Here is a 14,985-nt window from a genome sequence, read left to right as displayed (position 1 = left end):
AAACCTCTATTTAATTTCTTCCGTTCCCCCTAATGTCTGATGCGGAAATGGGGGTGTATGGGTAGCCTCAGTTTTTACATCTATAAAATGCCTTGGAAGTAATTCCAAACTTCCCTGTGTGGAAGCCTAAACACAATGCAGATTCCTCCCCGCTTTGGCGATTCTGATTGAGTAGTACTGGGATGGAACTTCCCCCAGCCCCCAACCCCAACCCCAAAACCTCCCAAGTGATTCTGATACGCGGCCAGGTTTTGGTGACCAGGGACTGGACGACCATCCTCTCCAGTCCACTGTATTTGGTCCACGATTAGGGGAAGGCCCCGCCCCCACTTCCGGGCCCCGCCCCAGTCCCACCCCTTGCCCTCTTCCTCCCCTAGATTTCCTCTCTTCTCCCTTCCCTCGGTCGCTTCATTAGGTCTCGCCCAGCTCCGCCCTTCCCAGCCCCTCCCCGGCCTCCCAAGATGGCTACGGTCCTGCCGGGCCTGGAGCCGTGGAACCGCGTGAGAATCCCGAAGGCGGGGAGCCGCAGCGCAGTGACCGTGCAGGACCCCGACTCGGCTCTGGGTGAGTGAGGGGCCCGGTGAACGGCAGACGCTTCCGGAGGAGGTGTCCGGCCGGGCCGGCGCACGTGCGCGGTAGGGGCGGGACTTCCTGAGCCCGCGGGACTCTGGGAAGGGGCGCGGGGCAGGACCGGGCCAGGGCGCCTGGGCTCCCGAGCTTGCCGGGAATTTTGTGGGGACACTGGCTTGCTTTGGAATCCTCCATTAAACGCACTGTGCCTACCGCACGGCCTGGCTGGAGCGACGAATGCCCAAGGCCCAGCCCCGCGCCCAGGGGGCGGGGAGAGGTGGACGCAGCTAGCGTCGGGGAGAAGTGCTGCCTGGAAACCCTGTGCTCGCTCAGCCAGCCAGCAGCCCCGTTCCCCCTGCTGTGTTTCCTGATCTTTTAGGAAGGCGCTGGGGCTCTCTCTATTTATACTGCAGTCTTTCTGGCCTCCAGTGCCTCATCTGTAAAACGGGGTTAGTGCTGCCTACCTATCACGGTTGTTGAGAGCATCTAATGATGTCATGAGGGGAGAGTGCTCTTAAAGTGTTTTATCCGTGGCCCTGCTGTTTTTTGGCAGTAGGGCCCAATAGTTAGGAGCTTGGCTCAGGAGCCAAATTGGGTTTGAATCCTGGCACTTGGCTCTGCTGGAGTTGGGCAGGTTGGGGGGTGTCGTTATTTAACCTTTCTGTGCCTCAGCTCGTTTTCAAATGCGGATAAACCTAGTACCTGCCTCATAGGGCTGTTTTGAGGAAGCAGTACTGTTAGAAAGCATTTGGAACAGTGCCTGATACGATAAATGAACACTCAAGTGATAGTTAATGTGAAATACAGTCTATCTAATCATCCCATCCTCCTCACCATCCACCCAACCAGTGCAATTTACAGATTAATCTTCCTCTTTCTCTATTAAAAAATTCTTTTTTTTTTTTAAGATTTTATTATTTATTTATTTGACAGAGAGAGACACAGCGAGAGAGGGAACACAAGCAGGGGGAGTGGGAGAGGGAGAGGCAGGCCTCCTGCGGAACAGGGAGCCCGATGCCCGATGCGGGGCTCGATCCGAGGACCTTGGGATCATGACCTGAGCTGAAAGCAGACGCTTAAGGACTGAGCCACCCAGGCGCCCCTCTCTATTAAAAAATTCTTTAACAGGATTTCTGTCAGGCGTGGAAATTCAGCAACTCCCCATCCTCCAAGCAGTCCATTCTGGCTTCATATAGTTGGGGACAAAATAAAGTTCTCCCTGTTCTGTAGGAATCTGCCTTTGTATTCTATCCATCTGGGATGCTAGTGCTACCCTTAGTACCACAGAGACACACATTAACTCCATCTTCTACTTCACACCTTTTAAGACTAGGAAGGTGTTACTTCGTTCTGAGCGCCCTGTGTTCAGTCAGGCATTCATCAAATGTAACTTCCAGTTGCCACAGTGGTTTCTCCTATCTGAATATATTCTTACCTGAAAGTAGTACCCACATACTGCACCTTTGCTTTTAAGAGTATGAGTTTATCCATTCTGCCTTGCTTATGTACATAACAAAATAAGGAATTTAGAGAAGTATAGAACACGTACCCCGCCATCAAAGTCCTTAGGTGTAAGTGTACACCAAATGACTGCAAAGTATTCATATGAAAGATTATTAAAAATCATAGTAAAATGTGATACAAAGATATTGTTTAACAGATGTTCTCTTAGTGATTTCTGGACTTTATATCCTCGGTCACCATTTTCCATCTTTTCACATACTTAGAATTGTTAATAATGTTCTTATAGTTAAAGCTGATTATATGAATTTGTTCTTAATCCCCTTAGTAAGGAAAGATGTTCCTTCAGGGTATTTTTACATAATAAACTTAATGTAGAAATACATACTAAGTTTTATTAAATATCTCTGGTTTAGACCTTTGTGTTGCAGCTGTAATTAGAGAATGCTGTCTTGTTACACTGTCACTGAAGAGCCAGACCTTAGATGCAGAAACAGATGTGCTATGCGCAGTCCTTTACAGCAATCACAACAGAATGGGCCGCCACAAGCCCCACTTAGCCCTCAAACAGGTAAGGAGGAAGCCCTGTGTTTACGACTCAACATGTTTGCTTGATGAAAATGAAATCACACTGCCACTTAATATTTTGTTATTATGGGAAACTCAGTCAGTTACTTGTGACTTAATAGATCCTCAGTCCACAGTTGCATGTGGGCTTTCATTTTTTTTTCCCCCTGGAAGCATTTCAAAAAGCAATTTATTTAGAAAGGAACTGTGTTTAATTCTTTGCCAGTCTTGTTTCTAGTGGGTAATTTTTATGAAAAGTTTCCATTATATATAATCTATAATTACAGTACTTTTGCCTAGTTCACAGATACAGTGATTTGAGCAAGACGAAGTGTTGGATTAAGAAACAATTTCCTGAGCATAATCAAAATCCTAAAATCATAAAAAGAACAAAGTTGTGGTTTATATATTGTGGGGCATATAATCTAATCAGTAATATATTAGACTAAATGGCTGTATAACAAGTTATGGAAAGTGGTTTCCTGTAATTTTTAGAGTTTAAGACAAAATTGGGCCCTCTAGTTTAGCGATTATTAGGGTTCCTTATAAGCTCATAAATTCATTCACCTTATTAATTCTGCAGGTATTTTTTGTAACTTTCTATGTGCTAGGCACTGTGCGTGGTGTTCAGTATACAGGGGTGAAACACAAATTCTCTAACTTTACAGATTTGTGCCCTCTGGTTAATTTTCTACTCCCATTTCTTAAGGCAGAAAGAATGGAGATTTCTTCATCAAAGAAAGATCTGGGAGCGTGGTCTTTCCCTAAGTTTTCTTTGCTGGGGCAGCTTTTTATCTCCTTAGGAGTCTTTTACTCCAAAACCAAATTTGAATGTATTTCAAGTTGAACATATTAGATTGAACCTATTTTTCCTCCTGGCTTCCAAGCTATGAATAATTATCTAATCAGAAAAATTTGGTGTTCTGTTTTCTCTGCTTCTTCCTTTTACGTAGTTCTCCCATTTAGTCAATTGATCGGTCAAAACTTTCTCTACATCTAGACCCTTTTAGTTCTGGCTCCATCTTCTTTCTTCGGAACTTGTCAACTTTTAGTTGTCTTGCTATCCTAATTGATCTTTCCTCAACTCCAGTCTTTCCTATACTCTTGCGTATCCTATATGCCAAAGCCAGGTTAATCATCGTAAAACTTGGCTTTGATATTTTTAATGGTTCTCCATTGTCTCCTGAATAAAGATGAAACCTCTCAGCTTGGCTTACAATATCCTCCATGATATGGCCTTTTCAGTTTTCCTTAGCTCTCTCTCACCTTCATGTATTTTATATTCCAAGCAACCTGAACTCTTCACAATTCCCCCTGCTCACCACGTTCGTTCTCTCACCGGACTTTTGCTTACCTGGTCCTGTACATTTAGAATGCCCAGCCCCTCCATCTCTGCCTGGTAAAGGCCTTCCCATCCTGCAAGTCCCATTTCAAGCCGTCTGGTGGTGATAAACTTCTTCCTAAGGTGTAGCATGAGTGCATATTGTGATAATCTCATTTTAAGTTGCATTTTTTGATTATTAGTGTAGTGGAACTCCTTTTTTTTTTATGACTGTGGGCTATTTGGGCTTCCCCTTTGTGCTACTCTTATGGTATTGAGCATGGTCCGCATGTGGCAGTTATTTGTGTAACGTTTTATGGCCCCTGCCGTTCCTTCGAGTAGGGAACATGTTTCATGCTGCTGCCAACTACCATCTCCATTCCTACTACTGCCTTGTGTCTGCTTAACATTTCACTATTCACACTGCTGTCATCTACTTGATTTTTTTCTCCCTTCAAAGAAAGCTCAGTAGTAGAATTAGCCTCCCACTCATGTTCCTATACATAAAGCACAGAAAATAGTCTTGATTCCTCTTTCTGTATGACAATACTTTGGGTTATGAAGACTGTTCTTATGTTCCTCCCAAGTGTTTTATCATCTTGGTTTGACAGTACTTCTCTCCTAGTGTCCAGAATTAAAAACTGAAAAGATAGGAGCTAACCCCAGAGTATTTGAAGACTCTTGCTTCCCTTGTTCTGAAACCTATGCTGTTATGATAGAATTGATACTTAAATTTTTAATAGCATGTATGTAGCTTTAGCAAGATATTATCTTTGCCATATCAGTGCCCATCCAGATTATTACACCCTTCAAAGTCTAGATGCAGTCCCACGCGTGCCCTTCGTGTGGTATTTCCTGAGGACTACAGAATTCTTACCACATTTTGTATAATGCATAGCTTTTACCTTTTTTTTTTTTTTTAAATAAAATGCTGTTGGGTGCCTACTTAACACTGCAAAGTACTGAGTTACAGTGGTGGATAAAATAGATGAAATATATTGCCCTCGTGGAGCTTCCTTTGTAGTTGAGAGGAGAAGGGCCATTAGTCAATCAATCCATGGAATGTCAGATTGTGATAAGTGCCATGGAGAAAAATAAAGCAGGAAAGGGAGGGGTGCTGAGGGGATTGCAATTTTAAATAGGATATTATCTTTTATTTTAGTATTTAAAAATTTTATGTCTTCTTATTTTTACTACTAGATTTTTAGCAACAAGAGAATGGGAAGTGTCATATACTATTTTATTTCCCAGCAATCCTTGCATATAGTAGGTGTTCAGTATACTTTTGTAAAGTGAGTAAACCAATCACTTCCCTCATTTCTGTGGCCATTTACAAACTGCTGAAATTTAGCGCTTAATTAATTTACTATCATGTTTTAATAGTTTTATTATTAGAAAGTGTGTTGCTTCAGAAAAATCTTGAGAATAATCTCATACTTAGTTCAGTGCCCTTTATAGCATCAGGCACATCCTGACATATAGTAAATTCCTAGTTATAACCTGATTTGAGAAATTTGTTTGGCTGGGTTAATTTCAAATCTTTAAGGAGGGGCCATTGCTTTTGAGCTACAGATTACTTTACCCTAAAACAGAGGTATTCCCTTGTGTTGAGTGTATTTCCATACTTTGAACTTTTGCATTTCTTTCCTTTCCTGGTCCTATCAGCGGCTATGTCTGTATTATATGAATTTGAGCTGCTCTTCCCCCTTTCAGGTTGAACAATGTTTAAAACGTTTGAAAAACATGGATTTGGAGGGTTCAATTCAACATCTGTCTGAGTTGTTTTCTTCCAAGTAAGTGGTCCAGTTGCTTTGTGATGGGCTGTGTGGTGGGCTGGGACCTCATGGTCTTCAGTGTGATCTCCCTTTGGACTTTTCTTTGCCTGGTGTTAGGATATAACCCAACTGAGGAGCTTACAAATTTTGTTTTAATAAGGGGCACCTGGTATTTGTGATAGTCTCTCCTCTGTTGGCTTGTAGGAGGGACTGGTATGACACTGAAATCTGTGTCAAGATAGATTATATTGAAACATTGTCTATCAACTCCAGCGAATTATTATTGAACATAACTACTTCAAATTGGGCTTCCAGCTCATCTGTGCTTGAAAACTACTGTGTAAGTGCTTTATAAGTAATGAACTTTAAGAATGAAAATAACATTCTTTTCCATTTTTGAAGTGAAAACCAGCCTGTAACTACCAAAGCGTGTGTCATTCCCAGCCAACCGGTGGTTGAGCTGGTGCTCATGAAGATTTTGGGAGCCTGCAAGTTGTTACTTCGCTTCTTGGACTGTTGCTGCAAGACATTTCTGTATCCTTGATCAACTGAAATGCTTTTCTGAATTGGAATTGTTTGGATATATTTAATAGTATTTCTGTTTGAAAGCTAGGAGATTTGTAAAAGTTATAATGTATTCTTAAAATTTTGCTTCTTGGCCTCCTTTTCCTAGGAATTGCCTGATACATCCATTGCCAGAGACTGCCAGTCTCCATCTAGCATGTGTTATCCTAAGGGCACGGACAGAAATTCTTAATCATAGAAGCTAAATAATGAGAACTCTAGCAGAGTGCGTATTACTTTGTTTCCATGATTGAAATAGAATGTTTTAAAGCTTTAATTTCTTCAAGAAAATTGTTTCCCATCTGTTTCTGTCATAAATGTAACTTGTAAAATCCAAATTACTTTGGCTTTGTTTTCCAACTTTAACTTGATTCTCCAGCTTGACTGTGAAACACCTTGGCTTGCAAGAATTCATTATTTTAAACCTTGTGATGGTTGGGCTGGTGAGCAGGTTATGGTATGTATGTATGTACCTTTGAAATCCTTCATTTCTTTTTCATCTAACTCAGCCTAGGTTTTCATGTTTGTTTTCCCGTGGGATGCTGATGGGGCAGGGGTTCCATTTCTTCACTTGATTAGAGTTTACTTGGGGTGGATTGGGAACCTAAGTTGATGGTTAGGTCTTTGATGTCTTAACCTGGGTCTCTCAAGTACTATTTCCAATCATCTTGTTTATTCTGTTTATTCTTAGAGGTAACATTAGAATTACTAACTAACAGCTAACATATTATTCTTTTCTGTAATGAAAATAACTTTAATTTTTGCTGATTATAACAATAATACATGCTTATTTTAAGACATTCCAAAAGAACAGAGAAGATGTGAAGAACCTGAAACTTGCCTAAAATCTCACCATGTAGCTAAAACCTTATACATAAGATATTGACGCATATCCTTGAGACATCTTCCTGTGGAGTACTTTATTTAGTTTTAAGTAACATTTTGTACTTGGATTTTTCTGTTTGGGCTGGACTAATCTAGCTCTTCACAAATACGTGCTAGAGCATTTTTTATCTATAGTGGCAGATAGATAGACATTTATTTTCAGCTTTGAATCTGTTGTGGTTATTACATAATCTGCAAATTATAATTACAGGCTAATTCATGACCTCCTCTCTTTTTCTAGGGTTCTCTATAAAGGTGTTTTGAAAAGGCTGACTTCTTTATATGAGCCATTGTTCACATTGCTTCAAGAGGTCTCTAGGATTCAACCACTGCCTTACTTCAAAGATTTTACTTTTCCTTCTGATATTGCTGAATTTTTAGGACAGCCCTATTTTGAGGTTTTTAAGAAAAAAGTGCCTACAGCTTTTGCAGCTAAAGGAGTAACTAAATTGTTAAATAAACTGTTTTTAACAAAAGAGCAATCACCGAGCTCTAGCAAAGAAACTGTACTCAGAATTTCCAAAAAAGCTAAACAAATGAAGATCAATACACAGAATAATGTGGATCTTGGACAGCCAATAAAGAATAAGAGAATCTTCAAAGGTAATTTGCTTTTATATAGCAAACTCTTATAATTCCCTTTCTTTCTTTTCTAGTAATTTGGCAAGAAATGTCATATACTTAAGAATTCATTGATTTGAAAATAGTATGCCTAAGTTTTTGTATCTGTGGTCTCTCCATCTCTACAGAAGAGTCATCAGAATTTGATGTGAGAGCTTTCTGCAAACAGCTGAAACACAAAGCTATTCAGGTTTGTCTGGCTTATATCACTATGGCTTACGATTTCTGCTAATTTGTGGAGTAGATGCCATTTACCTAGGGCAGAGATTGAATCTCTGTTTTTATCCCCAGCTCTCAGCATAATGCCACCTTAGTTTTCAGCCTATGCTTCTGAATGAATAGAGGCACTCCCAAGGGACTGAGTGCATCCAATAAATTTGGGTTAGAGAATGCCTTCAAAAACATCTTACTCAGAGTTTCGCTAGAATTTTAAAGTGTCACTAGGATCCATTGTAGGTTTGGATTTTATTAACAGTATGAGCTTTGGGGGTGCCTGGGTGGCTCAGTCAGTTGAGCGTCAGACTCTTGATTTTGGCTCAGGTCATGATCTCAGGGTCCTGGGATTAAGCCCTGCATAAGCTCTGTGCTCAGTGTGGAATCTGCTTGTCCCTCTCCTTCCCTCTGCTCCAGCCCCCGGCTCATGCTCGCTCTCTCTCTCTCTTACTCTCTCAAATAAATGCATAAAATCTTAAAAAAAAAGTATGAGCTTTGTAGTCAGAAATGGTTTGAGTCCTGGCTTTAGTTGGTACTAGCTGTGTGACCTTAAGCTTCTTGACCTGCCCACACCTCTGTTTTCTAATATAGTATGCCCCCCATAGGGTTATGCAGTTTTCATGCATGTAAAGTCTTTGGCACAGAGTCTGGAGTATGGTAAGCACTTAACTGTGGTCGGATGTTATTAGCTATTCTCATCATTGTTACTGTCATCCTCATCTTTTGTCATGAGGCTTCTCTTTCTTTCCCAGTTAGGCTTCGAGCTTTAACATGATTCCTCTTAGTCAGTGTCTGTAAATTCTGTTCTGGACCTAGCAACAGATAAGTAAAGTACATCAGTGTCACCCACTTTGATGTGGTAATTACTTGACTTCTGTTACCATCTGTCAGATTGTTTTCTCCTGGTTTCCTGCATGGATTACTTCTTCTTTTCTATTTAAGAGTTCTTAATCATTTCTGATAAGTCAGAGTTCTTTCTTGAATGTTTACAAGGATTCTAGCTTGGATTTATATTCCATCCGATTTATGAGTTCCGGAGGGAGGAATCATCATCATCATCATCATCATCATCATCAATCAATCATCATAGTCCTAATAATAGCTAATACATATATTGCATTTACTTTTGAAATGCTTTGTGTGTGTTAATTCCTACAATCCTTGCAAAAGCCCTGTGAGGTTGGTGCTATTATTATTGTTTCCATATTTCAGATGAGAAAATTGAGGCCTAGAAAGGACAAGGAACTTGCTCAGGCCACAACACAAGTACAGGGCAGAGCTGGGATTTGAACATGGGCAGTCTGTTTTCACAGTGTCTGTTCTTTACCATTATATCAGTTCCCCAAATTGTTTTGTCAACTCTTTCTCAAGAACTATGGCTCTCTGACCCTTAAAAGTTCTGCAGTCCATCCAGCTGTTCCTGGGTGAGCTGGTTTTAAAGCTGGTTGGTTGGTCAGCAGCCCTTGTTCATGACTAATCACTACCACAGTTTTAGCAATTAGCACTAACATGCTCAGCTTGCTTCTAAGGTAAAATTTCTTTTATCGATCACCAATGCAAAGTATTGATAGGTCTCTACTTTTATATTTTCTACTACTTTTTAATGTTTTTCTTGAAAGTGAGAAATTTGGAAGAAGTTTTGAATGAAGGATGAAAGCAGACCTAGTAAGTGGCATATTTTCGTAAACACTGAAAGCTGCTACAATTCACACTTTACTTGACATAGAAGGATGGGGTTGAAGAGACAAAGGTGCCACATCAAAAGGTGGTTGAATTGGGAGTGTTGCTCAGTTAAGCATTTTTAACATAAATTCAGCATCATCCCTGTCTTCATGTGTTTTCAGTAACATTTATGACCCATCATTGAGGAGGGTAACTCAGGGTATGGAAATAAGTGAAAAACAAATTTGTGGTAGTCTAGTAGTATCAAGGAAAAGGGCTCTTCAGTCATTTTTTTTTTCCCTACCAGATAGACTTTGGCCAATATTTATTCATGTAGAGTTTCATTCTTATGTATAGATTAAATAGATACCTGTTAGAATATTTATGTTTCCCATCTGAATTCAGTTATAGGTGGGATCTGTTGTTGCATAGAGGGGGAAAAAAATCTTGTGTTAGGAGCGGTGGGTAAAAAATTAAGTTGTTTTTTTTTTTAAATTTAAATTCAATTAGCCAACATTAGTTTCAGATTTAGAGTTCAGTAATTCATCAGTTGTGTATAACACCCAGCGCTCATCACATCATGTGCCCTCCTTAATGCCCACCCCTCTCCCCTCCAGCAACCCTGTTTGTTTCCTATAGTTAAGAGTCTCTCATGGTTTGTCTCCCTCTCTGATGGCTTCCCATTACGTTTTTTAAGATAAAGGAAAGCACAGTGAGCTTTAAAAAACTTTTCTTTTAAAAAGACATTTTCTAATTTTCATAGTCAGTGAGTCAACTTTTCTCTGTTGTTATATATTTATACATCAGTACCAAATCCAGTATATTTTTCTCACCTTTCCATGTTTCAGGAGACCAACTTTAAATGTTCTCAGTCCAAACTAAAGGCAACCAAACGTTCTTCTCAGAAAGCAACAGGAATTCCCTGTGCCAAAAGTTTTGTGCAAAGATTTCGAGAGGCTGAGAGTTTCATTCAACTTTCTGAAGAAATCCAAACAGCAATTTTGTGGTGCAGGAGCAAAAAACTCAAGGCTCAGGCCTCCTTTCTGGGTAACAAACTTCTTAAAAGTAACCGGCTTAAACATGTGGAAGCTCAAGGCTACAGGTAGGTATATAATAAGAATTATATTCCTTTACTTTTTCTGTTGTATAGGGCAAAAGTATATATTTTCAAGTCAGCTTTTTTAAAAATGGGATGGCCACTAGCCCTAGGGGGGCTAAAAGAAGGATCTATTCAAACTGCAATTTTGTGTGCCTTTGTTGGGCACAGCTGTATCATTGGGAAGAAGAAAGTTAACTTGGTTAATTGGATTTATTCATTTATGTTCTTCACCATTCCATTTGTTCATTCAGAAAGCCTTAGGAGTGTCTGTGGTATGCTAAGCCTGGGGATACATTGTGTAAGACTTAATCCTCATGGAGCACTAACTCTTCACTCTTGATCTAGTAGGAGAGACAGCCAGTCTACCCACAGCTTCAGGGCAGCAGAATGAGGGTGTGAGAGCAGAAGGGTCTGCCTCTTACAAGGACACACACCAGACTTTGGGGTTAGGGTCAAGTAATGTTCGTTCATGGGTGCCAGACTCCCCATGTATTGATTTCTTCCTTTTCCTCTGATTCTTAGATTCACAGAACTGCTTAAGGATGGTTTTCTTTGATTGTGAGCCAGTATTACTTGAAGCATTACAATGAAGTTAGACACTTCAGGGTTTTATATTTTTATTGAGAAACTAATAGATGCCCATGGTAACAATTTTAGACACAAATGGCTGTAAAGATCAACAAAAACAAGTTTTGATTAAGAGTTGTGGGAGAAGTTGTTAAGTATTCCTAAGGAATGAATTGTTGGAAGGGTTTCTACATTAGGGTCCTTTAAAGACCTGTAGCCATCTAAAAAGGATCTATTCTAGGATGGGAACTCAGCCCAAGATGGAAAAGGGGTAGATGAGACAGAGATGACAATAATTAAGAGTTAGTGAGAAGGGTAACAAAGTGGTATTTGGTTAAACCATTATTCCCTTCCCCACAAAAATAACTGTTCTTTCGTACTGCCCTGTTTTGCTGTTTCAATATGTTATACTTATAGTACATTTTAAATTTGCTTATTGTCCATGATAACTCTATGAGGTAGGCAGTATTATTCCCATTTTGTAGCTGAGGACATAGGGGATTTTGCTCAGATTGTTACAGCTGGAGATCCAGAATTCAATTCAGATCCTCTGATTCTTCTGTTTTCATTTTTTTCTATTTCCATTTCAATTAGGAGGTACACTTACCCTCTCCCCACTTAAAATCACCACTTAGAGTAAGACAAGAAAAGGGTTTGGAAACTGATCTTGAATTACTACATTATAAAGGGGTTTCCTCAAAGTTATGTATTTATTTAAAAAGGAAAAGAGGAGAGTGAGGGGGTAGAAGTTACAGGCCCATGCTAATCTTTTGAAATCTATCACAAACAGTGAGGCTAAAGTTAGCAAGGTACTGATGTACCTTGTCGCAGTATACCTTATTCAGAAGCAAAACACCTAAAATGATCAGCTATTTGAGTTCTGAATTCCCACACTTGAGGAAGATGTATGAATCACGATTAGGGCAGCCCAAGGTGTCAGGTGGTCTATGCCAGAAGCTCTGTCTTCTCATTCTTAGATAAACTCCCTCCCTCACCTTGATTCCTTTTCCTTTGTTCACTCCCTGATACAACATGAAATTGTTTATCCAGATATGGATTAATGCATCCAGGCCGATGGTTCTCTTTGTGATATATCCTTTCCCCAGTCCACTCCTATTACACTATGGACAGTTTAGCGGTTATCAGGGAGAGGCTCTGACACTAAAGTGTGCAGGTATCTCACCATTCAGCTACCTTGCCAGGCAGTTGTAGGAGGTACTTTACTTTGGGAACATAATGCGGACATACTTGGCTACAGTCTGAATCAGAGGGAAGCTCTGCTCTGAAAACACAGATTTGGGTTGAAGCTCCTATTTTCATATTTCTTGTGATAATTCTGGGGTTGTACAGAGGCATAGGACTTGTAAATACATTGTCTTTTCTTTTGGGAGTTGGTAAAAAGGAGACAAAAGTTTTTGAAAATGTCTTTGTGTCTTAATCCCAGATTTTTCCTTTCTCTTGTCCTTTAAAGTTTGCCAAAGAAACTAGAATGCATAAAAACATCTATTTGCAACTGCCTTCTTCATGGCTCAGGAATCAAAACTTCAAAGCATCATGTGAGCCGAAGAAGATCTCAGAATAGATTTTTACTGGAACAGAGGAAACTACAGAGAACGTTGCAGTTGACTCTCTCAGAGGCAATTCAGCCATCCCCTCAAGGGACTCAGAATGCTACAGATAGTAGTAAATGGAGACTCTCGCACTGTAGAGTTCATAGAACTGATCTCTACCGTAACAGTAATCAACTCTTGAGTAGCAGAGTTTCAAATCCTGTCATACAAACTAAAGAGAAACAAATTCATGAAAACCTTATAGGAAGCAATGAAAATGAAACTGATTCATGGACAGTGATGCAAATGAACAAACATAATACATCAGGAACCATTAAGGAGACAGATGACATTGATGATATTTTTGCTCTAATGGGAGTTTAGATGCTCATTTGAGACATTTAAGTGCTTAACAAACTGGTCCAGTGTCCTGCTGTTTTACGTGGAACTGCTGAAAAAAAATTTGGAAAGACTTGGAAGTACGACTTGGACTCAGAGATGAGCTACCTTAGTGTAACATTGTACGGCAGTTCATTTCAGTTCAATAAACATTTATAGTAGCTCTGTGTCATTTAACTGACAAGTATTTGAATATTAAATAGTCAAATTTTGAGTTTGACTTTGTACCAGGGGTTAAGATGAAAAAAATCTACCATATCCTGTCCTTGAAAAGCAGATATAATTCCTTGATTAAAGCTGTAAAACAGCTGTCCCTGAAAAACAGAATAATTTAATGATTTACCAGGGAATTAAGAACTGAGTAATTAGGTTTATAAAAACCTACTGTGTGCCTTAGGGTATATGGGGAGTCAGGTGGGGTGAGAAGTATCAAGGAGTGCTTAAAAGGTCACTTTGGTCTTAACTGGCTCCATTGTAGATAAGCCCATCTCTGAAAACCAAGATTTGTAGGTTCTAATGGTTGTACTGTCTTGATTATAAATTAGAATTGATCATCACAAGGGTCTAAAAAATTTTGCCACTAACTGTGTTCTCAGGGGCTGGTCACTACCATATTTCACTTCATTTGTTTACCTTATCTCACAGGAGGGCATATTAAAATGCTTTTGGAGTTCTCCAAAAGTTTTTGGGTTTTTTTCTGGTTTACTTATTTGGGTGCTAGTGACTGATTCCAAATAAACTTTTTTTCCAAAAAGGATGTAAGGTGACATGTGGTTATACATGATATACAACCAGGGTAACAAAGTAGAAGTAGATAAGAAAGTTAAATAAAAAAATAAAGCTTAGTTGACATAAAATAGACCCAGGAGTGAGGCCACACATAAATCTATAATTTAATGCTGATGCTGTCATCTGGTATTTTTATATTGTTTGTACCATTGCTCAGAGGGTAAATCTTACATATTTTCAAATATTCTAGTTTACTAGAATTAGGTCAGTAAGCTTCTATTTATTAAGAAGGTTGTAGCCTTAAGTTTTACGTTATATGTAGATTTATAGAAAAATAAAACAGTGCCCCAGTATATACCGCACCCTTGTTTTCCTTGGCCATCCTTACTCTGTTTCCGTTCCATTCTTTATCTGGCCTTGTTCTTTCTGAGATAATGACCTGAGCTGAAATCAAGAGTTGCATGATTTTCCCACTTACCTATACTGGTGGTTCTCATACCTTAGGCTGTTTTGAGAATCACTTGGTGGGTTGTTTAAAAATGCAGATTACCTTCTGAAGAGACTGATGAACACAGCCAGGGCATGGGGACAGAAGCCTGCATGACCTCATGACCCTGAGATCAAAACCCAAGCTCAGATCAAGAGTCAGATGCCCAACTGACTGAGCTACCCAGGTGCCTAGAAGCCTGCATTTTTTAACAAGGAGCTTAGGTGATTCTGATGCAAGTAGTCTGCAAAGCAGAGAGAAACACTGTTTTAGCTTCCTTCTTTCTGAAGCCTTGCTAAACATCCTGGTTTACTTCAAAGTTCTTAATAAATTGCCTGGGTGGCTCAGTTGGTTAAGCATGCAACTCTTGATTTCAGCTCAGGTCATTATCTCAGGATTGTGAGATTGAGCGCACGGTGGGCTCCGAGCTGAATGTGGAAGCTGCTTAAGGTTCTCTTTTTTCCCCTCTCCCTCTGCGCCCCCCCCCCCCCCCCCCGCCAAAAAAGAAAAAAAAA

At 39.8% G+C, this 14,985-nt stretch overlaps 1 protein-coding gene across 1 annotated transcript; it reads left to right on the top strand.

The window, feature by feature from the left end:
- Nucleotides 1-393: 393 nt before the first annotated feature.
- On the top strand, nucleotides 394-14,926 carry NEPRO (nucleolus and neural progenitor protein). The gene is made up of 9 exons (XM_032406542.1): nucleotides 394-564; nucleotides 2,448-2,602; nucleotides 5,633-5,712; nucleotides 6,097-6,228; nucleotides 6,638-6,715; nucleotides 7,385-7,746; nucleotides 7,893-7,954; nucleotides 10,488-10,741; nucleotides 12,777-14,926. Exons 1-9 carry the CDS (start codon nucleotides 462-464, stop codon nucleotides 13,237-13,239), a joined length of 1,689 nt encoding a protein of 562 aa, XP_032262433.1. The 5' UTR covers nucleotides 394-461; the 3' UTR covers nucleotides 13,240-14,926.
- The last annotated feature ends 59 nt before the right edge of the window (nucleotides 14,927-14,985 follow it).

This window comes from Phoca vitulina, unplaced genomic scaffold (genome assembly GCF_004348235.1).
Source record: "Phoca vitulina isolate PV1807 unplaced genomic scaffold, GSC_HSeal_1.0 scaffold8, whole genome shotgun sequence".
In the NCBI taxonomy this organism is placed as follows: domain Eukaryota; kingdom Metazoa; phylum Chordata; class Mammalia; order Carnivora; family Phocidae; genus Phoca; species Phoca vitulina.
Note: the sequence above shows the minus strand (reverse complement) of the source record. Positions and strands in the feature narration are given on the sequence as shown.